Genomic DNA, 22,704 nt, shown 5'->3' on the forward strand with positions numbered 1-22,704 from the left:
GTCTTCCGGTCCGCCCTGGGGGACTCCAGCCTCGACTACACGGTTGTGGTGGTCTTCTGCCCCGCCCTGGGGGGCTTCCGCCCTGACCACACGGTTGTGGTGGTCTTCTGCTCCGCCCTGGGGGGGCTTCCACCCTGATCACACGTTTGTGGTGGTCTTCTGTTCCGCCCTGGTGGGCACCACGTTATGTCCTTATGGACTTATGTTTTGTGTTTCTTGTTGTCTGCCTATTACCCTCTGTGAGCCTGGCCCTCCGTCCCTCCCCCTGAACCTCCTCCAGTCCTCCTCCCTCCTGGTCTCTCTGTTTTGTGTCTACACTTCTGGTATCTGTTCCCCATGATTTTTTTTTTCTGGCCCTCCGTCCCTCCCCCTGAGCCTCCACCTGTCCGCCTCCCTCCTTGTCTCTGTGTTGTGTCTTGTCGTGGAGCGTCTGGGAGCCGCTCCGTAGAGGGGGGGTATTGTCACAGTGTCTGGGTTGTGTTCCCTGGGTGTCCACTAGATGTCCTCTTTTCCCACGGTGTCTTTCACTTCATTAATCACATTCCTCACGTCCCTGCTTAATTATTGCACCCAGCTGTCACTAATTACCTATCATCACACCCTGTCAGTTTCCCACTAGCGCTTGTCTCTCCTTGTGTATATAACCCGGTCTGTCTTAGTATGTGGACGGAGTCCTTGTTTAAATGTTTGAAAGTTTATTCATGTCCGTCGCTTCTTGCCTTGCTTTGCCTTGTCTTCGTGTCTTGTTTATGTTTGATATTCTGGTTTTGACCCTGCCTGGACTGTTTACCCCTTTGGATTACCCTTTAATAAATGACTTACCTGCAATTGGTTCTATCTCCGTGCCTCATTGGATCCCTGCCGTGACATTAAGTGCTATTTTAATTTTTTTTCAATATGTATTATGTATAGTTGGTGCAGAAGCTGGAATATTAACGAATAAATTCCTAAGTGTAACTGAACCTTATTTATTCTGCATTATAATAGTGTTAAGTTGCTCATGCTTTTCCAAAACATTTCATGCTTACCTCTAAAATACTGCCATATGCAAATTCAGGCATGGTTTACTGCCTCTGAAAATAAGAAATAGAGAGAGAATTATAATATATAAACTGATAATTGACTCGTAGAGGATGCATGGCATTAGTTTAAGCTTATTTAGGATAAGCTCAAGTACTGACCTTGTTTACTGAACAAACTCTTCTTTTATCAGGACCAACAGTTCCTCTGAAGACTTTTAATGCACTTAAAGAATCATATAATGCATATAACAATAATTTTGGTGTATTTCAGTTGTCTTTAATAAGCAGATGAGCCTGAAGAGTTGAATCTCTAGTTCAAGCAGGTGAACATCAGGTTACCAAACACTTGTAGATGTTAAACATTCTCTGTCTTCTCAAGAAAAAGAAGTTATTCAGCTGTTATTAACCCTAAATATACCGCATATAATTACAGTCAACAGAGGACGCAGAAATACAGGGGACGTGGATGACTTAAAACCTTTCTTTGATTTAGTTTCTGACGTTTTTGTTTTGTTTTGCATGAATTAAAAACGTAAACTGAGTTTTGGCATCCAGTGATGTCATCCTTCAATAATTCATAGCTTATATATATATATATTTTAGTGAATTTTCTCTGCTGCAAACAATCAGGATGAAGGAATAATTCACCTAAAAATTCTAATTTATTCACCCTAATATTGTTTTTTTTTTTGTATATAATCTTCATGGAAATATTTCTATATTACAACAGCATACCGTTATTTAAAATGTTCAGCATATGTAAATAATATTCATTTTTGGGTGAATTATTCCTTTTAAAGTAGTTCACTCGAAAATGAAAATGTTCTGAAGGTGTCCTCATCCTCAGGCCAGAGATGACGCATTGCAATGGATGCTCTGCAGTGAATGGGTGCCGTCAGAATGAGAGTCTGATAAAAACATCACAATAATCCACAAGTGATCCAGTCCATCAGTGAACATCTGGAGTGACGTGGATTATTGGGATGTTTTTATCAGACTCTCATTCTGACGGCACCCATTCACTGCAGAGCATCCACTGATGAGACACTGATGCAATGCTGCATTTCTCCAAACCTGATGAAGAAACAAACTCATCTGGGATGGCCTGAGGTTAATCAGATTTTAATTTCAGTGAAACTATTCCTTTAAATATAATTTAGTTTTTGTCATATTTTACATGAAAAAGCACCTTTTTGAAGATACCTTACATTTTCTTAAAAAGAAATGCAAATAAAAACCTCCTAATCTCCAACTCATGTTCAAGTCGACTACAAAATAATTACAATATATGTACAAAACGGATGCACTGATGATCACATGATGTCAGTGAGAGGGAGAGATGCATCATGGGAAATGGAGTCCTTGGAGCTTCCTCAGATGACGCGTTTCGACACAGACGATGGTTTTAAAACCAGTTCCTCGGCTTCGACTCGATTCGATGACGTCATTGTTTAACAAACACACCAGTGGAATGTGAAACGAGGTGGTAAAGAGAGAATTCATGCCCAGAAAAAAAAGAATAAAAACCTTACATGTGGCAAAAATATTAAAACACTCTTTTTGACATTCGCCAGTGTTTCTTCCACCGATCCTCCTTCCCGTCTACACTCGGATAATCGTGCGTGTGAGGAAGATGATGTAGACGTCAGGTGAGCGTGTGCTTTGAATGCATTGCGAGCGGAGTCAGAAGGGGCGGGGCTTCATGTGGATTTCTGCCTATAGTGGAGCATCAGGTCACCGCCGCTCTTCCAGATGAAGTGCTTCACCGTTCGCAGGTCCATGTTGGGATCCAGAACCTAAAGAAAGCAATGCAACATCATGCCACAAATTCTTTTGAACATGCATCATGTCTGATTAATTTATATGCAGGCAGTGCATTCAAAATCATATTTTGTGAGTAATTATAAGGTGCGTTTGATCCTTTGATACAATGACCAGCCTACAAAAGAATTACTTATAAACCTCACTTTACACTAATATCACCAAATCTTGGATTCGATCCAAATAAGCATGGGTTATTTCTTTCCTTTTGGAGACGATTGATTATAGGCCTCATTGATCTGAGCTCACGCGCCTCAGTTTTTGAGCCAGAATTATCCACAAATAATGCTTTTCAGTTTTAGAAACAGGCGAATGAGCTCAGATCAATCATCAGTTGATAATAAGATCGAATACTCGACAGCAAAATAAAAAGTTTACAAGCAATTTTTAAAAGACGGGACATTTTCTGTCAATTTAGGTTAAGGATTTTCATCACAGCACAAATCACTTTGGTTTGAGCGATGTACTTTTTTTGGTTAAAATTCAACCATTGTTTTTGTTCTACAACTACAAAATAATGAATTAATAATGTGCCACAGGGTGATTTATCTTTTTTATATTTGTATTTAATTTATGAAACTATACCGTCGTAATTCTATAGTACTTTGGTATTTTGTACGTGAAACTTTACTGTTGGTGACGGTAGCCATTGACTTCCATAGTGTTTTTTTTCCCTACTGTGGAAGTCAATGGCTACCGTCAACTCTTTGGCTCCCAACATTCTTTAAAATCTTTTTTTCAAATGACCTTATTTTGAAGAATGTTGGAAAACAAACAGTTGACGGTAGCCATTGACTTCCAAAGTAAGGAAAAGAAAAAAACACTATGGAAATCAATGGCTACCGTCAACTGTTTGATTTCCAACATTTTAACATTTGTTTTAAATTCAAATTAAATTGAACATTCGTCAAAATAAGGTATTTCGAAAAAGAGATTTTAAAGAATGTTGAGAACCAAACAGTTGACGGTAGCCATTGACTTCCATAGTGTTTTTTTCTTTTCCTTACAATGGAAGTCAACAGCTACCGCCAACTCTTTGGTTCCCAACATTCTTTAAAATCTTTTTTTCAAATGACCTTATTTTGAAGAATGTTGGAAAACAAATGTTACAATTTTGGAAATCAAACAATTGATGGTAGCCATTGATTTCCATTGTGTTTTTGTCTTTTCCTTACTTTGGAAGTCAATGGCTACCGTCAACTCTTTGATTCCCAACATTCTTTAAAATCTCTTTTTCAAATGACCTTATTTTGAAGAATGTTGGAAAACAAATGTTAAAATTTTGGAAATCAAACAATTGATGGTAGCCATTGATTTCCATTGTGTTTTTGTCTTTTCCTTACTTTGGAAGTCAATGGCTACCGTCAACTCTTTGATTCCCAACATTCTTTAAAATCTCTTTTTCAAATGACCTTATTTTGAAGAATGTTGGAAAACAAATGTTAAAAATGTTGGAAATCAAACAGTTGACGGTAGCCATTAACATCCATTGTAGGGAGGGGAACAAAAATACAATATAAGTCAATGGCTCTTTGGTTCCCAACATTCTTCAAAATGTCGTTTTCAAAATACCTTATTTGTAAATGCATTGTAAATGCAAATTTAGCATTAATACAGGCGCTGTTAGAAATGCTGTAAAGTATCAGTATCATTGTTAGTTTTCTAATGTAGTACACTGATGTTAAAAACAAATTAAACCTTATTGTAAAAGTGTTACAGGAAACGGTTACCATCAACACTGACTAGCTACAGTATCAAAATGAGGAAATAAGAAAATTGCGCAGGTGTTGCCATCTAAAGAAATACCTGGTCTTGGCAGAGCAGCTCGATCTTCTCCTCCGCTAGCACTGCCATGTCCTCCTCCTCTTTCTGTTCGCTGGGCTTCTCTGCGGACGAAGCGCCCGTCTGAGACTCGCTGTCCAGGTTGATGATCTTTTCATAAACGTGCTCCATCACCTTCCTCACCTGTAACATGTCACTGGCCGACAGACGATCCCTACAAACACACACACACACACACACACACACACACGTTTCATGCATATTTGTGTGCAACGGCATCCAACAAGTGTGTTCAGGGACAAGCTGAAAGTATTGTTCGTGTAACATGATAAAAATAAACAATCGCCCACTTTTTCACTGCCATTTATTTATAAAACTTCAATGAAAACTTCAATAGAGACAGTTCACCCAAAAGTGAAGATTGACATCATTTGTTAATCTTCAAGTTGTTTTCCAAACCGCGTATAGGTTTCTGTCCTCTGTTGAATGCACAAGAAGATATTTTGAAGAATGTTTGAAATCAAACAGTTGCTGGTAGCCATTGACTTCCATAGTGTTTTTTTCCCCCTAAAATAGAAGTCAATGGATACCGTCAAATGTTTGGTTCCCAAGATTCTTCAAAATTTCAAAACACCTTATTTTGAAGAATGTTGGCAAACAAATGTTGGAATGTTGAAGGTAGCCATTGATTTTCATTAGTTTTTTCCTCTACTATGCAAGTCAATGGCTACTGTAATCTCTTTGGTTCCCAACACACACACACATATATATATATATATATATATATATATATATATATATATATATATATATATATATATTCTTAATATATTAAGAATTTTGGAAACATTTTGGAATGTTGGAAAACAAACAGGTGATGGTAGCCATTGACATCCATGGTAGGAAGAAAACTCTTTGTTTCCAAATATTCTTACTTTATTTTGAAAAATGTTGGAATGTTGCAGCTGACGGTAGCCATTGATTTCCACAAAGTTTTTTCCCCTACTATGGAAGTCAATGGCTATTGTCAACTCTTTGTTTCCCAACATTTAAAAAAAAAAAAATATATATATATATATATATATATATTATTTTTTAAGATTTTGCAAAACAAATTTTGGAATGTTAGAAAAAAAAAACAATTGACGGTAGCCATTGACATCCATGGTAGGAAGAAAAAAAAACATATAAGTCATTGGCGAAAAGCAACTCTGTATTCCAATATTCGTACTTTATTTTGAAGTATGTTGGAATGTTGCAGTTGACGGTAGCCATTGATTTCCATTGAGTTTTTCCCCTACTATGGAAGTCAATGGCTACCGTCAGCTCTTTGGTTCCTAACTTTCTTTTTCAAAATACCCTTTTTTTTGTAGAATGCTGGAAAACAAATGTTGGAATGTTGCAGCTGACGGTAGCCATTGACTTCCACAGAGTTTTTTTTCCCTACTATGGAAATCACTGGCTACCGTCACCTGTTGTGGTTCCCAACTTTCTTCCAAATTTATTTATTTTCAAATTTTGTGTTTAACAGTACATACAAAAACAGTACATACAGCTTTGAAACAACTTGAAAGTTAGTTAATGATGACAGTCATCATTTTTGTGTGAGCTATCCCATTAAACCAATCCCCAAATTAACCTTGTAGGTCCAATTTTAAATTATTGTTATCGGTTTTCTTATCTATAGGGATTTTGACACCCAAAACCAACTTTTGCATCCTAAAGTCCAGGGGTCCAGCTTTCCTATGTCTCGTAAGAGCTGCTCTAGTCTCCGTCTAACAAGCTCAGACAGAAACATCACAGTCACACGTACTTCTTTAACGTCTTCGCTCCGGAGGACGAATGGGGCTGGAGGTAGAATGGGATTTTGTTGAATTTTGGCATGTTTTTCTGTAAGAGAATGACATAAGTGTACTTCATAGAAGAGAAATCAGAACTGTAACACACTCTGAAGAGGATCTGGTGGACTCTTACGTCCACGGTGATGTCGATGACCCACTGCGGGACCGTCTCGTTCAGTAACATGGACTCGGTTTCTCCACCGGAGTCTCGACACAGCAGCCTGAGACAGACACATTTCATCAGTGAACACAGACGTCTACAGACCTGATCAAACTGAGGACACACACCTGAACAACGTCCGTCCTCCCGCTTCACCGAAGATCACCGGCGTGTGCGGAGGCACCTGGAAATATCCGTTTCCTTTCTGTATCCGGCTCTCGTGCTCGCCGTTCACTGAGGAAACACATCATCCGAAGAAACATCAGCCTAAATATCAGCAGAAAACACTGAGCATGAAATCCACCTGAAGATTTATCATTTTTCATTCACAAGAAAAATAAATGCATGAAATACATTTACATCATTTAATATAACTAGATAAAAATGTTTGTCAAGACGAACTTTAAGTTGGCTTGAGAAAGCCTGACCAGAAAGTTTGAAAAGCAGGTGATTAGCATATTGCTAGCATTACTAGTAAGTGACTAGCATGTCATTAGCATGATCAGCAAAGTTACTAGCATGTTGCTAGCACGTTTCTAGCATGATTAACATGTTACTAGCATGTCGTTAGCATGATTAGCATGTTACTAGCATGTCATTAGCATGATTAGCAAGTTACTATCATGTTGTTAATATTTTCTAACATGATTAGCATGTCATAATCATGCTTACCAAGTTTACTAGCATGTTGCTAGCATGATTAGCATGCAACTAGCATGTCACTACCATGTTTCTAGCATGATTAACATGTCACTAGCATGTGCCTTATATGTAATTAATAATATACATAATATAGACAAACACATTTATATTATGAAATATAATTCTATATTTTAGCATTTATTATTATCTACCATATGTATAATACACATATTTCACATAACATTCAGATAATTTGTAATATAAACATAATTTAATGTAATTATATGTAAGTATTATTATCTACCATTAAACAAAAATATGTATAATTAATATATGTTATATAATATACATATTTATTATATATTATATGATGTAATATATGCAATTTCTAATAATTATAATTATAATAACTATAATTTTATTCAATTATATAAATATATATGTTAGTTATAATGTTATTATACAATACAGTAATTATAAACTTGAATTTTATTTTGTCAAAAATAATTACAAAAATACAATATAGTTTATAATAACTGTAAATTATTATTATTATTATTATGATAAGTAGCATTATATATACACATGTGTGTAATATGTTAATTAAATATGTGTTAATAATATTACACTGTAAAGTCTAAATAATAACATTTATATTAAAAATATTTTATTATTACATATATCAATATATAATAATTGAATATTTAATTTTTTAGAATACTATATATATAAATATATATTATTTTATGTATGCATATTCATTCATTTCATAACATGACATTATACAGTCAGTGTTTTTATTGATCGACTGATTGCCGTACCAGCATCTATGTGTTTCTTGGTGGCCAGATCAGCACATTTTAGTGATGATGATGTCAGAAAGAGTTGAGAGTTTTCTCCAATCGTGTGATTGGCTTCGCTCTCGTCGTCCGAGGGGTTAATGTGAGTGCGAGGCCAATACTCCAGCAGAGCCTGCAGCAGCAGTCCTCCCAGATTCACTGCAGAACAACACATTAATAACTCATCTTCATCATCATCATTGGTCACCACAATCAGCTCGGCTCACGTTTGGGGTCAGATCCGTCAGGGCTGGTGAAGCCAGCGTCTTTAGCAGAAACCCAGGCTGCAAAGCAGTCGCTCTCGTCCAGCGTTATGGTCAGCATCTGTCAATCACAAGGCAAAAGATTAAGAAAACATTCACTGAAGATGAGCTGAAGCCCCGTCCTGTCGTGACGCACCCCAGTCTTCAGATCCACCGAGAACCAGTTCGGCACATAAACCATCTTGAACCTTCTCTTGATCTCTTCATCAAACTCTGTCTTGCCCAGGTCTTCCACTTTACAGGCCTGTAACACAGAGACAGAGAGAGGAGCGGTCACATGACGGAGGGGTCACGTGTAGAGGGACACGCGTGTGAACCGTACAAGGGACGTAACTTTGGGTCCACCATTGGGTGGGTTAAACTCGCGGCATATTTATTTATTTATTAATTTATTGTATTATTTTCTTGTGTAAAAGGTAACATGCTAATTTGCATAATTTAATTATGCAATCCCCCCCAAAACCGGGTGACTGTATTGGAGCAAACAGCAGTTACAATTCAGTGACATTGGTTCTACACAGTCCCTGGCACCCTCTGGCTTTACCTCATAGGACACTGGCAAACGAACATCTAGCCAGCCAACTCCAGTCAACAAAACAAATCATCAGCTAACTCAGTGTTTCTCAAACTTTTCTGCCATTCCCCACTTCAGAGGTAGGAAAGGGTTCCGAGCCCCACCTGTCCCCAATCACCCCAACAAAATGTTAATAAACTAGGCTTTAAGTTTAACTGTTAAAATGTATTTTATTAACATCACATTTTAAAAACTTAACATCAAATAACAGCATTAAAAAATTTCAAATAAAGAAAATGAAAGTGCAATTATATTATCACTTTGCATGAAATAAGACTCAAAATTAGATTAAAAAATAATAATAATTGTGTTTGCATTTAGCCTCTGATAACATCAATACAAGTGTGGACTAACATTAACCTAGTTGTGCTTTGATTCATTTTGACACTTTGCAAAATCCATGCAAAAAGAACAACAAACAAACAAACAAGCAAACAAAAATAAAAATAATCTCAAATTGAACCAGAGGTGGTAAATTCCTAATAATGTACGTATTTTTTTAGGTATTTTAATAAGATAGATACCTAAAATACGTTGCGCATACAGCTCAAGTAATGCGATCGTTATAAAGGTGTTTGAACAACAAAACACATCCACTTGCACATATTTGACAATCGGAATATCAGATATATCCTGCTATAGCTAACACATTTGTGAAATTTTGAATAAAAAAGGAAATAAAAGCAGATCATCAGTCATTCAGCACTATTGTGGCTACGGTGTGACAAGCAATGAATGGCGCGTCTCCATGGGAACCATAAAGCGATACTACGATCAATAACGGTAGCCTTGAAATACTTTTAAACTTACGTGTGAAGAGGTTAAGTAACGTCAAGGCTTACATTTAAATGTGTCTTTGTTTTGAGTGTATGGTCAATAAATAACGGAATTAAAAAGATGGGCACAAAACCTGTTTGTCATGTTTCTATTCCCCACACTTTGAGAAACGCTGAGCTAACTTAACAGCTAACTTAAGGGTACCTCCGTTTGGTCAGGATTTTTCATTTTTCTTTTTTTTTTCTTTTTTCTTTTTTTTTGGCTGGTGTCGACAAACAATAAAAAATCGTTGTCTGGCTGCCTTTCAGTGTCCTTTTCATCTTTCCGTCAGCTTTCTCCAACCATTCATCCCATCGACTGCGCAAAATAGTGAACAAACTTGGTACAGAAAGCGGGTTGGGTAATACCAGAGACTTGGGTAATACCAAATCGGTGCGGTGGGCGGGGGGTACATTACAGATTATTTAAAATATGATACTATCTTTCTTGCTGGCAAATGAAATTAATAAAGAAAATGAACAAAAGTATTCATTCTGAATATTTCATATCTATTTTAATCTGAATGATGTGATGATATTGGGGGGGTTATATTAGCTGGATCTGATTTTTGGGGGGGGTCATGACCCCCGTAACCCCCGTGCAAATTACGCGCATGGAACCGTACCTTCAGCACATCCCAGTACGCCACGCTATTGTTGGTGTCTTTGGTCAGAATGTGTCGCTTGTCGTTCAGAATGTTGCACTGGATAATACTGGCGCCACCTACAGGTCAAGACCAGACATTCATACTAAATATATATAGTACTCAATATATTATTCTGAATGATTATTATATATACAAAGTAATTATAAACTTTAAAGAAAAAAAAAAATGAAAATATAAAATTACAAATTATGACAAAAAATAAAATAATATATGTAGCATTATCAACAAACAGATAAATGTACAATTTGTGTGTGTGTGTATATATATATATATATATATATATATATATATATATATATATATATAGTGTTTATAAACTTTTGAAAAATAAAATAAAAATAATATTAAAACATAGATTAAAACAGAAAATATTAACAACAAATAAACAAAAATAATTATGTAGCATTATCAACAAACAAATAATATGCTTAATACTTGATATATTATTCTTAATAATTATTATATATACACAGTAATTATAAACGTTAGAAAAACAAAATTGAAAAATTATAAAAATATAAACAAATAATTTTTACGTGTATACACACACACACACACACACAAACTTAATAATATTTCATATATTATGCTTAATAATTATCATTATATTTACACAATAATTATAAACTTTAGAAAAACAAAAAAAATATAAAAATCTAAATTATAAATTAAAATAGAAAATATAAAAATACAAATTATTACCAAAAAAAAAAAACAATTATAATAATAATAAGAAAAGTTATATTACAAAAAATACAGTATCATGCTAAAGATGCTGTTCGATGGCAATTCTAATGTTTAAAAAGATTCAAACATGAACTATAAGAAGAACTGAACCTTTGATGACTTGCTCGGTCTGAGTGCAGAGCGGCATCAGCGGAGCACTGCAGTCGTTCTCATAATCACCAGATGTTCGCAGACCGAGCACAGCCTTCAGAGACTGAAACATACACGAGATCAAGAGAACAGCGACTGAGACACACACGAGATCAAGAGAACAGAGACTGAGACAAACACGAGATCAAGAGAACAAAGACTGAGACACACACGAGATCAAGAGAACAGAGACCGAGACACACACGAGATCAAGAGAACAGAGACCGAGACACACACGAGATCAAGAGAACAGAGACACACACGAGATCAAGAGAACAGAGACACACACAAGATCAAGAGAACAGAGACCGAGACACACACGAGATCAAGAGAACAGAGACACACACGAGATCAAGAGAACAGAGACCGAGACACACACGAGATCAAGAGAACAGAGACCGAGACACACACGAGATCAAGAGAACAGAGACACACATGAGATCAAGAGAACAGACACACACGAGATCAAGAGAACAGAGACACACACAAGATCAAGAGAACAGAGACCGAGACACACACGAGATCAAGAGAACAGAGACACACACAAGATCAAGAGAACAGAGACCGAGACACACACGAGATCAAGAGACCAGAGACCGAGACACAAATGAGATCAAGAGAACAGAGACACACACAAGATCATGAGAACAGAGACCGAGACACACACGCGATCAAGAGAAAAGAGACCGAGACACACACGAGATCAAGAGAACAGAGACCGAGACACACACGAGATCAAGAGAACAGAGACACACACGAGATCAAGAGAACAGAGACCGAGACAAACACGAGATCAAGAGAACAGAGACCGAGACACACACGAGATCAAGAGAACAAAGACCGAGACACACACGAGATCAAGAGAACAGAGACCGAGACACACACGAGATCAAGAGAACAGAGAACAGAGACACGCACGAGATCAAGAGAACAGAGACACACACGAGATCAAGAGAACAGAGACACACACGAGATCAAGAGAACAGAGACCGAGACACACACGAAATCAAGAGAACAGAGACACACACAAGATCAAGAGAACAAAGACCGACACACACACAAGATCAAGAGAACAGAGACCGAGACACACACGAGATCAAGAGAACAGAGACCGAGACACACACAAGATCAAGAGAACAGAGACCGAGACACACACACGAGATCAAGAGAACAGAGACCGAGACACACAGGAGATCAAGAGAACAGAGACACACACGAGATCAAGAGAAAAGAGACTGAGACACAAACGAGATCAAGAGAACAGAGACTGACACAAACACGAGATCAAGAGAAAAGAGACTGAGACACACACGAGATCAAGAGAACAGAGACCGAGACACACACGAGATCAAGAGAACAGACACCGAGACACACACGAGATCAAGAGAACAGAGACCGACACACACACAAGATCAAGAGAACAGAGACCGAGACACACACGAGATCAAGAGAACAGAGACCGAGACAAACACGAGATCAAGAGAACAGAGACCGAGACACACACGAGATCAAGAGAACAGAGACACACACGAGATCAAGAGAAAAGAGACTGAGACACAAACGAGATCAAGAGAACAGAGACTGACACAAACACGAGATCAAGAGAAAAGAGACTGAGACACACACGAGATCAAGAGAACAGAGACCGAGACACACACGAGATCAAGAGAACAGAGACCGAGACACACACGAGATCAAGAGAACCGAGACCGAGACACACACGAGATCAAGAGAACAGAGACCGAGACACACACACGAGATCAAGAGAACAGAGACCGAGACACACACGAGATCAAGAGAACAGACACCGAGACACACACGAGATCAAGAGAACAGAGACCGGCACACACACGAGATCAAGAGAACAGAGACCGAGACACACACGAGATCAAGAGAACAGAGACCGAGACAAACACGAGATCAAGAGAACAGAGACCGAGACACACACGAGATCAAGAGAACAGAGACACACACGAGATCAAGAGAAAAGAGACTGAGACACACACGAGATCAAGAGAACAGAGACTGACACAAACACGAGATCAAGAGAACAGAGACCGAGACACACACGAGATCAAGAGAACAGAGACCGAGACACACACGAGATCAAGAGAACAGACACCGAGACACACACGAGATCAAGAGAACAGAGACCGAGACACACACGAGATCAAGAGAACAGAGACCGAGACACACACGAGATCAAGAGAACAGAGACCGAGACACACACGAGATCAAGAGAAAAGAGACCGTGACACACACAAGATCAAGAGAACAGAGACACACACAAGATCAAGAGAACAGAGACCGAGACACACACAAGATCAAGAGAACAGAGACCGACACACACACGAGATCAAGAGAACAGAGACCGAGACACACACGAGATCAAGAGAACAGAGACCGAGACACACACGAGATCAAGAGAACAGAGACCGAGACACACACGAGATCAAGAGAACAGAGACCGAGACAAACACGAGATCAAGAGAACAGAGACCGAGACAAACACGAGATCAAGAGAACATAGACCGAGACACACACGAGATCAAGAGAACAGAGACCGAGACACAGACGAGATCAAGAGAACAGAGACCGAGACAAACACGAGATCAAGAGAACAGAGACCGAGACAAACACGAGATCAAGAGAACAGAGACACACACGAGATCAAGAGAACAGAGACCGAGACACACACGAGATCAAGAGAACAGTGACCGAGACACACACGAGATCAAGAGAACAGAGACCGAGACACACACGAGATCAAGAGAACAGAGACCGAGACACACACGAGATCAAGAGAACAGAGACCGAGACACACACGACATCAAGAGAACAGAGACCGAGACACACACGAGATCAAGAGAACAGAGACCGACACACACACGAGATCAAGAGAACAGAGACCGAGACACACACGAGATCAAGAGAACAGAGACCGAGACAAACACGAGATCAAGAGAACAGAGACCGAGACACACACGAGATCAAGAGAACAGAGACACACACGAGATCAAGAGAACAGAGACACACACGAGATCAAGAGAACAGAGAACAGAGACACACACGAGATCAAGAGAACAGAGACACACACGAGATCAAGAGAACAGAGACCGAGACACACACGAGATCAAGAGAACAGAGACACACACAAGATCAAGAGAACAGAGACCGAGACACACACGAGATCAAGAGAACAGAGACACACACGACATCAATAGAACAGAGACCAAGACACACACGAGATCAAGAGAACAGAGACTGAGACACACACGAGATCAAGAGAACAGAGACCAAGACACACACGAGATCAAGAGAACAGAGACCGAGACAAACACGAGATCAAGAAAACAGAGAACAGAGACACGCACGAGATCAAGAGAACAGAGACACACACGAGATCAAGAGAACAGAGACCGAGACACACACGAGATCAAGAGAACAAAGACCGAGACACACACAAAATCAAGAGAACAGAGACCGAGACACACACGAGATCAAGAGAACAGAGACCGAGACACACACAAGATCAAGAGAACAGAGACCGAGACACACACGAGATCAAGAGAACAGAGACCGAGACACACACGAGATCAAGAGAACAGAGACCGAGACACACACGAGATCAAGAGAACAGAGACACACACGAGATCAAGAGAACAGAGACCGAGACACACACGAGATCAAGAGAACAGAGACACACACAAGATCAAGAGAACAGAGACCGAGACACACACGAGATCAAGAGAACAGAGAACAGAAACACGCACGAGATCAAGAGAACAGAGACACACACGAGATCAAGAGAACAGAGACACACACGAGATCAAGAGAACAGAGACACACACAAGATCAAGAGAACAGAGACCGAGACAAACACGAGATCAAGAGAACAGAGACACACACAAGATCAAGAGAACAGAGACCGAGACACACACAAGATCAAGAGAACAGAGACTGAGACAAACACGAGATCAAGAGAACAGAGACACACATGAGATCAAGAGAACAGACACACACACAAGATCAAGAGAACAGAGACCGAGACACACACGAGATCAAGAGAACAGAGACACACAAGATCAAGAGAACAGAGACCGAGACACACACGAGATCAAGAGAACAGAGACCGAGACAAACACAAGATCAAGAGAACAGAGACCGAGACACACACGAGATCAAGAGAACAGAGACCGAGACAAACACGAGATCAAGAGAACAGAGACCGAGACAAACACGAGATTAAGAGAACAGAGACCGAGACACACACGAGATCAAGAGAACAGAGACCGAGACAAACACGAGATCAAGAGAACAGAGACCGAGACAAACACAAGATTAAGAGAACAGAGACCGAGACACACACAAGATCAAGAGAACAGAGACTGAGACAAACACGAGATCAAGAGAACAGAGACCGAGACAAACACGAGATCAAGAGAACAGAGACCGAGACAAACACGAGATTAAGAGAACAGAGACCGAGACACACACGAGATCAAGAGAACAGAGACTGAGACAAACACGAGATCAAGAGAACAGAGACCGAGACACACACGAGATCAAGAGAACAGAGACCGAGACACACACGAGATCAAGAGAACAGAGACTGAGACAAACACGAGATCAAGAGAACAGAGACCGAGACACACACGAGATCAAGAGAACAGAGACACACACAAGATCAAGAGAACAGAGACACACACAAGATCAAGAGAACAGAGACCGAGACACACACGAGATCAAGAGAACAGAGACTGAGACAAACACGAGATCAAGAGAACAGAGACCGAGACACACACGAGATCAAGAGAACAGAGACACACACAAGATCAAGAGAACAGAGACACACACGAGATCAAGAGAACAGAGACACACACAAGATCAAGAGAACAGAGACCGACACACACACGAGATCAAGAGAACAGAGACCGAGACACACACAAGATCAAGAGAACAGAGACTGAGACAAACACGAGATCAAGAGAACAGAGACACACATGAGATCAAGAGAACAGAGACCGAGACACACACGAGATCAAGAGAACAGAGACACACACAAGATCAAGAGAACAGAGACACACACGAGATCAAGAGAACAGAGACACACACAAGATCAAGAGAACAGAGACACACACGAGATCAAGAGAACAGAGACCGAGTCTACACTGATCTCTGACGAAACAAACAGAGGATTTAAATCATGGGTCAGCGTTATTAATACATGACTGACGCAATATTAGAGTTTCTGTGAAACGTTTTGAATTTGATTTTTTTTTATATAAAATAATGTGTTAATCATTTCTAGCTTCATTTGTTTTGGTTTGTTATTTTAAAATAATATAACGCATGGAATTCAAGTATCTGAAATCAAATTAATGTATATTATTTCATATATATTATAAATACATTTACTGTTTAGTCAATGATTTTTCAAATTATAATTTTTAATGGTTGTAGTTTTTAGAAGTCACCCTACAACAGACAAAAAAAATGTAATGTAACTAAAAATAATAAAAGTCTGGCCTTCTATCAATATTTTTCACTTGCATCCAGTTTCATGAGTCATTAAACCTGTTTTATCTCATATTCAAAGATGTATAAAGATTTCTAACTGTAGACCAGGATTGCAAAACAACATTTTAGGAGGATATGCATTATTTTTTATTTTATTATGCTTTAATAAAAACTATTCACTGCTGCTGATGATTTAACTAAAAGCCCTGTAGCTAAAGGTCAAATTGCTGCTGGTTTAAATTACAGTCAAACTCTACGACAGGATCAAATCAGTATTAATGCATCATATCTAATTATTATTCAGTGAATGCAACTGTCCACAGCTTCAGTACCAGATGAAAAGTGTGAAGTGCATAATTAACAGAAGTCTTCTAGCATTGTAAGAGCTAAAGATAGCAGCGCTGCAGGGATGTTCAGCTGAATGTGTGACGTCTGGAGCAGGTGTGTTTCCAGATGAACTTACCCACTTATTAACCGTGGACTTGGTGGTGGACACCCAGATGGCTGAATGTGGATCAGCGGATCTGTCCAGCTCCATCTGAGAGACAGAAACACACACATTCACACTTCAGCAACTTCCACTTCCTTCCTTTCACCTGCTCACACTCCACAGCTGCTGCGTGACGCATCAAGCCGAGGTTTGAGATTTATTTTCTGTCTTCTTAAGTGTTAGATCTATTTCTTTTATATATATATATATATATACTTTTTTGGGGGGGTATTTTATTTGGTATGTTTTACATATTTATCTACAGTAATATTTAGTACTGTTTTTTTTTCAAATGTACTTAAGTTACATGATATTTTCTGTTTGTTTCATGTGTTTACATTTAACAATAAATTAAATGAAAATAAAGAATTTTAGATATTATTAAAATTGTATTTTAAATATTTTATATGTATGCATATTTCATATATTATTTTGTATTTTATTTGATTTTTTTTCATATTTATCTAATATTTATTAAATTTTTTTTCCAAATGTTCTTAAATTACATTATATTTTCTGTTTGTTTTGTGTGTTTACATTTAACAATAAATTAAATAAAAATAAATAATTTTTTTAAATATATTATTTAAATTACATTTTAAGTATATATATATATATATATATGCATATTTTAATGTTTTTCATATTTATGTAATATTTAGTACATTTGTGTTAAATATTTTCAAATGCTTTTAAATTGCATGATGCATATTTTCTTTTTGTTTTGTTTGTTTACAATTAATGATAAAGTAAAAAATATATAAATAATTTGACATTTTGTATTATATTATATATATTTGTCATATATATATATATATATATATATAACACAAAATAATACTATAATTTAGTATTTAATTTAAATATATGCATTTCATATATATGTATGTATATATATATATATATGTATGTATATATATATATATATATATATATATATATATATTTTACTTGTGCTGGCCAGCGATTAATCACATCCAAAATAAAAGTTTTTGTGTACATAATGTGTGTGTACTATGTTTATTTATTTATTATATATATATATATATATATATATATATATATATATACGCATATTATACATATATACACTAAATACACAGTACACATAAATATATATTATAAAAGCAAAAACATTTATTTGGGATGCGATTGATTGCAATTAAACATTGCCCAGCACAAATGTTTAAATTGTAAAAATTCATAAATAGTTAAACTACTTATATATAAACTGAGGAGAAGCAGAAGGTTTCTTCAGAAGTTGTTGGGCACCTTCAGCACAGGAGCGTTCTCCTCACAGATCAGCACATGGATGTCAGGACTGCGTAGATCTGTGCAGTATATCTTACAGTCGCGTCCTCCAGAATAAACATGTGTGAAGGCATCATTGGCCTGCAGCGCCCAGACGCCCTCGTCGTGAACGCGGTACGTGGCGATACACCGCTGCTGACCCAGAGACCAGAGCCGGATCGTCCCGTCTGAGCTCCCCGAGAGACACTGACCAGACAAAACCAGAGCTTTAAAACCTGACCTGAACGCTGAAAAGCATGCATATTAACTTGTGCATGAATAGACAATCACAATATGCATTACATGCATTTATTCACTTGAAAAAAATACAAATAAAAAACCCTCACCTGAGTCCCGTCTCGGTTGAGCAGCAGGGATTTGACGTTGTCTGTGTGTCCTTTCAGTTTCATCAGTTTGGCACAGGTTCGTGGGTCCCACACTCTCAGAACCTGATGAAGAGATCAACCAAACAACGATAATCTGAAACTAGCAGCATGGAAGTAAAGGAGCTTGTTATTAACAGCAAATATCAATACAACAACCTGAAGAAGAAGAAATGCATCACTCTTTACGACATCAGCATCTTTAAAAAAACATTACTGTAGAGACGATATGCAATGCAGATTAACTCTTTTAATATATCCCTGGACATGAGCTTGAAAAAACTGTGTATGTTGAATGCATTGCGATGTCAGATTTGAGGATTGAAACCTTTTCGGTGGATCCTGACACTATAACCGTCCCCATCTGATTCATGGCCAGACTGTAGATGGAGTCCTTGTTCCCACTGAGAGAAGACGCTGTACAACATGAAAACATGAATAAAGAAATGATTAATAATTATAATAATACATAAATAAACTATTAAATAATAAATATATTATATATAAAACATATTATATTTAAAAAATAAATAAATACATTAATTATTAAAAAATAAATAAACGAATTAATTAATAATTAATAATAAATAAATAATACAAATATTTAAAATAAATATGTAATTGAACAAATGAATAAATTCATCAATTAATAAAACATTAATTCATTATTTAAAATACATTAATTAATTATAAATAAATAATTACATTTTTAAACAATAATTAAATAAATAATTAAACAAATGAATGAATGATTAAATAATAAATGAATTAAACATTAATGAATGAATGATTAAAATAAAACTAATGAATAGATAAATGATAAATAATAAATAAATTATTTATTTAAAATAAATAAATTATAAAAATAAATGAATTAATTAATAATAAATAATTAGTAAATAAATAATTGTTCTTCATATCACATATTTAAACATAATCTATCTATCTATCTATCTATCTATCTATCTTCTATCTATCTATCTTCTATCTATCTATCTATCTATCTATCTATCTATCTATCTATCTATCTATCTTCTATCTATCTATCTATCTATCTATCTATCTATCTATCTATCTATCTTCTATCTATCTATCTTCTATCTATCTATCTATCTATCTATCTATCTATCTATCTATCTATCTATCTTCTATCTATCTATCTATCTATCTATCTATCTATCTTCTATCTATCTATCTTCTATCTATCTATCTATCTATCTATCTATCTATCTATCTATCTATCTATCTAAATTAAGACCAGCACTCACTAGTGACGGTGTTGTTGGATGCGGTCAGCGCGGTCAGTGTGTTCACATCCCAGAGAAAGATCTGTCGGTCCAGTCCTGCTGAAGCCACCAGCTCTTTGTCTTTAGCGTACGCCAATGCTTTAACATAGTCCTAATAATTATAAGATTATAATTTTAGCATTTAAAAAAAATCCGTTTAAGTACTATACAGGATGACAAAAAAGTTTTCATCGACTCAAACATTTAGCCGACTGAACAAACACGGGTCAAGCTCGACTAAATCTGATAATAACCTTGTGTGTTCTCAGTGTGGACATGCAGAAGCCCTTGTGTGCGTTCCAGACCTTCACCGTGGTGTCTGACGACGCGGAGATCACTGCATACACACACACACACATGTACATCTGTACTGCGTTCACACGAGCACACGAGAAGTAAACCGCAGACGCTCACGTGTTTTCCCGTTGCAGCAGAGGACGATGTCGTTGACCCAGTCTGTGTGATGCTCCATCGATGCGATGTACGGATCCTGCTGCCACACACACACACACACACACACACACACACACAGATCAAAGGGCCTGGGGACAGCTGGGACAGGTTTAGAGAGCGAGGGCTCACCTTGTGCTGGTTCACGCTCCAGATCCTGATGATGGAGTCTCTCCCGGCGGTGAAGAGCCGGTTCAGAGCCGGATCCAGCTGAAGTGCGTTGACTCCGTTACGATTATACTTCTCCACCTCGTCTCTGATCACATACGACACCTGCAGATTTAGACACTTATTTAGATGTTATGATTCGTGCAGATTCAGTCAGAGTTCATTCTAAACTATTTAAAGAGGCTACTGCTATAAACATACATGATCTAATATTACTATCATTTCATAGCAATATCAACCCTTTTAATAAAAATAACGCTGCACTGCTAACAAACACTGGATTCAAATTTCCAAAAAAAAATATATATACATTTTCTTAGAGAAAATACACTTTGTAAAGTAGTTATGTACAATAGAATTATATTGTTTAATATATGTTCAGAAGTTTGGGATCCGTGAGATTTTTTATGTTTTAGAGAAGTGCTCATCAAGGCTGCGCTAATTTTATTAAAAATACAGAAAAAATACAGTAAAATGTGAAATATTATTTAGAATTTAAAATAAACATTTTATTTTATTATATACTTTAAAATAGAATTTATTTCTGTGATGTGCAGCTGTATTTTTTTAGCATCATTACTGCAGTCTTCAGTGTCACATGATCTTCAGAAATCATTCTGATATGATGCTTTATTACATTTACATTATATTTAGTCATTTTGCAGATGCTTACAAATTAGAAAAAAAAAATAAATTTTATATATATATATATATATATATATATATATATATATATATATAATAAAAATGTACAGCATTTATTCAAAATAGAAATATTATGTTCTTAAGCTGTTCTTTTTAACGTTTTATGCATCAAATAATCCCAAAAAAAGTATCACTGGTTTCAAAAATAATATTAAGCAGCAATTAGTATATTATTATGATTTAATTAAAATCTTAAAAAAAAACACAAAACATTTTGAATGTTTATTTTGCAATAAAATTCAGCACTATTTTTTTTTTTTTTTTTTTAGGTTTAAGGTTTTTGTTCATTACTTTTATTTTATCATTATCTCCAATTAGCGCTCGACATCTACTAAAAATCAGACTAAAACCAAAGGATTAATAATTATTGCTTTTGCTATTGATTAGTCTCCTAAATATACCAAATGCTAAAAGTCTTTTAAATACGCTGAAACTTTCAATTGACTCATTTTCACTGAATATATTAAATAATTTAAATACAGACTATCAGTTTGGGACCGCACAAAAAGCATCCGTTTTATTTTTATGACTTATTAGGATCCAAAATCTGCTTAAGATTTCAATCTGAAGCCATAATGATCATAACGGGCTGCTGTAAGCGGTCCATACAGACTTAGTATCCTACATTCGTAGACAGCTGAATCGATTGCAGTGCGGAAGGGAGCACACTAGATGTTGAAACACAGCCCTTGGCCTTCAGCTCTCTGTGCGGCACACAAACGCTCACATCCGCGATAAAACACCGAGCTATACTCTGAAGGCTCCTGACATCACATTAATCGCACGCGCACTCGCAAGTGTGCAACATTCACCTGCACTTTCCTGCGCCCCGCTGCATTCTGCCTGTGGTGCGTCGCCATCTTACATGTTGACGTCGTGACGTCACTTCCGCCACGCCGAGAAGAGCTGGCGCGCTTTAGGCGGGAGGAGAATCAATGGACAATATAAACATAAATAAATCGCAGAACACGCACAAATACATATTATAGCATTAGAGTAATAAAACAGTATTTGCACGTGATTTTATTCATTTAAAAAAAAAATCATAGTGGCCATTCACAGACGCAAAAAAAACAGTTAAGCATTGTGTAAAGACACCTAAAGCCGCT

The 22,704-nt window shown here is 37.0% G+C and overlaps 1 protein-coding gene across 4 annotated transcripts; it reads right to left on the minus strand.

The window, feature by feature from the left end:
- Positions 1–1,699: 1,699 nt before the first annotated feature.
- On the minus strand, positions 1,700–22,522 carry LOC132124454 (WD repeat-containing protein 48-like). 4 transcript variants are annotated; one of them, XM_059535457.1, is made up of 19 exons: positions 22,408–22,522; positions 20,855–20,995; positions 20,687–20,762; positions 20,527–20,609; positions 20,255–20,384; positions 19,315–19,403; positions 18,951–19,052; positions 18,586–18,810; positions 17,287–17,361; positions 11,265–11,367; positions 10,386–10,483; positions 8,507–8,614; positions 8,335–8,431; positions 8,090–8,266; positions 6,755–6,860; positions 6,600–6,687; positions 6,439–6,515; positions 4,650–4,839; positions 1,700–2,818 (listed from the first exon to the last, which is right to left on the minus strand). In XM_059535457.1, the coding sequence occupies exons 1-19, from the start codon at positions 22,453–22,455 to the stop codon at positions 2,723–2,725; spliced, it is 2,109 nt and encodes a 702-aa protein (XP_059391440.1). In that variant the 5' UTR covers positions 22,456–22,522; the 3' UTR covers positions 1,700–2,722. The 4 variants fall into 4 exon arrangements, with proteins under 4 accessions (XP_059391440.1, XP_059391438.1, XP_059391439.1 ...); XM_059535455.1 differs by having other exon boundaries at positions 19,315–19,410; positions 20,253–20,384; XM_059535456.1 differs by having other exon boundaries at positions 20,687–20,765.
- Between the last annotated feature and the right edge of the window lie 182 nt (positions 22,523–22,704).

This window comes from Carassius carassius, chromosome 42, assembly GCF_963082965.1.
Source record: "Carassius carassius chromosome 42, fCarCar2.1, whole genome shotgun sequence".
In the NCBI taxonomy this organism is placed as follows: Eukaryota; Metazoa; Chordata; class Actinopteri; order Cypriniformes; family Cyprinidae; genus Carassius; species Carassius carassius.

Excerpts from the sequence above, each read along its gene's own strand:
- LOC132124454 (XM_059535453.1), bottom strand. The coding sequence starts at position 22,455 with ATGGCGACGCACCACAGGCAGAATGCAGCGGGGCGCAGGAAAGTGCAG. Across the intron at positions 20,996-22,407 it reads CGGGGCGCAGGAAAGTGCAG|GTGTCGTATGTGATCAGAGA; the intron begins GTGAATGTTGCA and ends CTAAATCTGCAG. Across the intron at positions 17,362-18,585 it reads AGAACGCTCCTGTGCTGAAG|ATGGAGCTGGACAGATCCGC; the intron begins GTGCCCAACAAC and ends TCTGTCTCTCAG.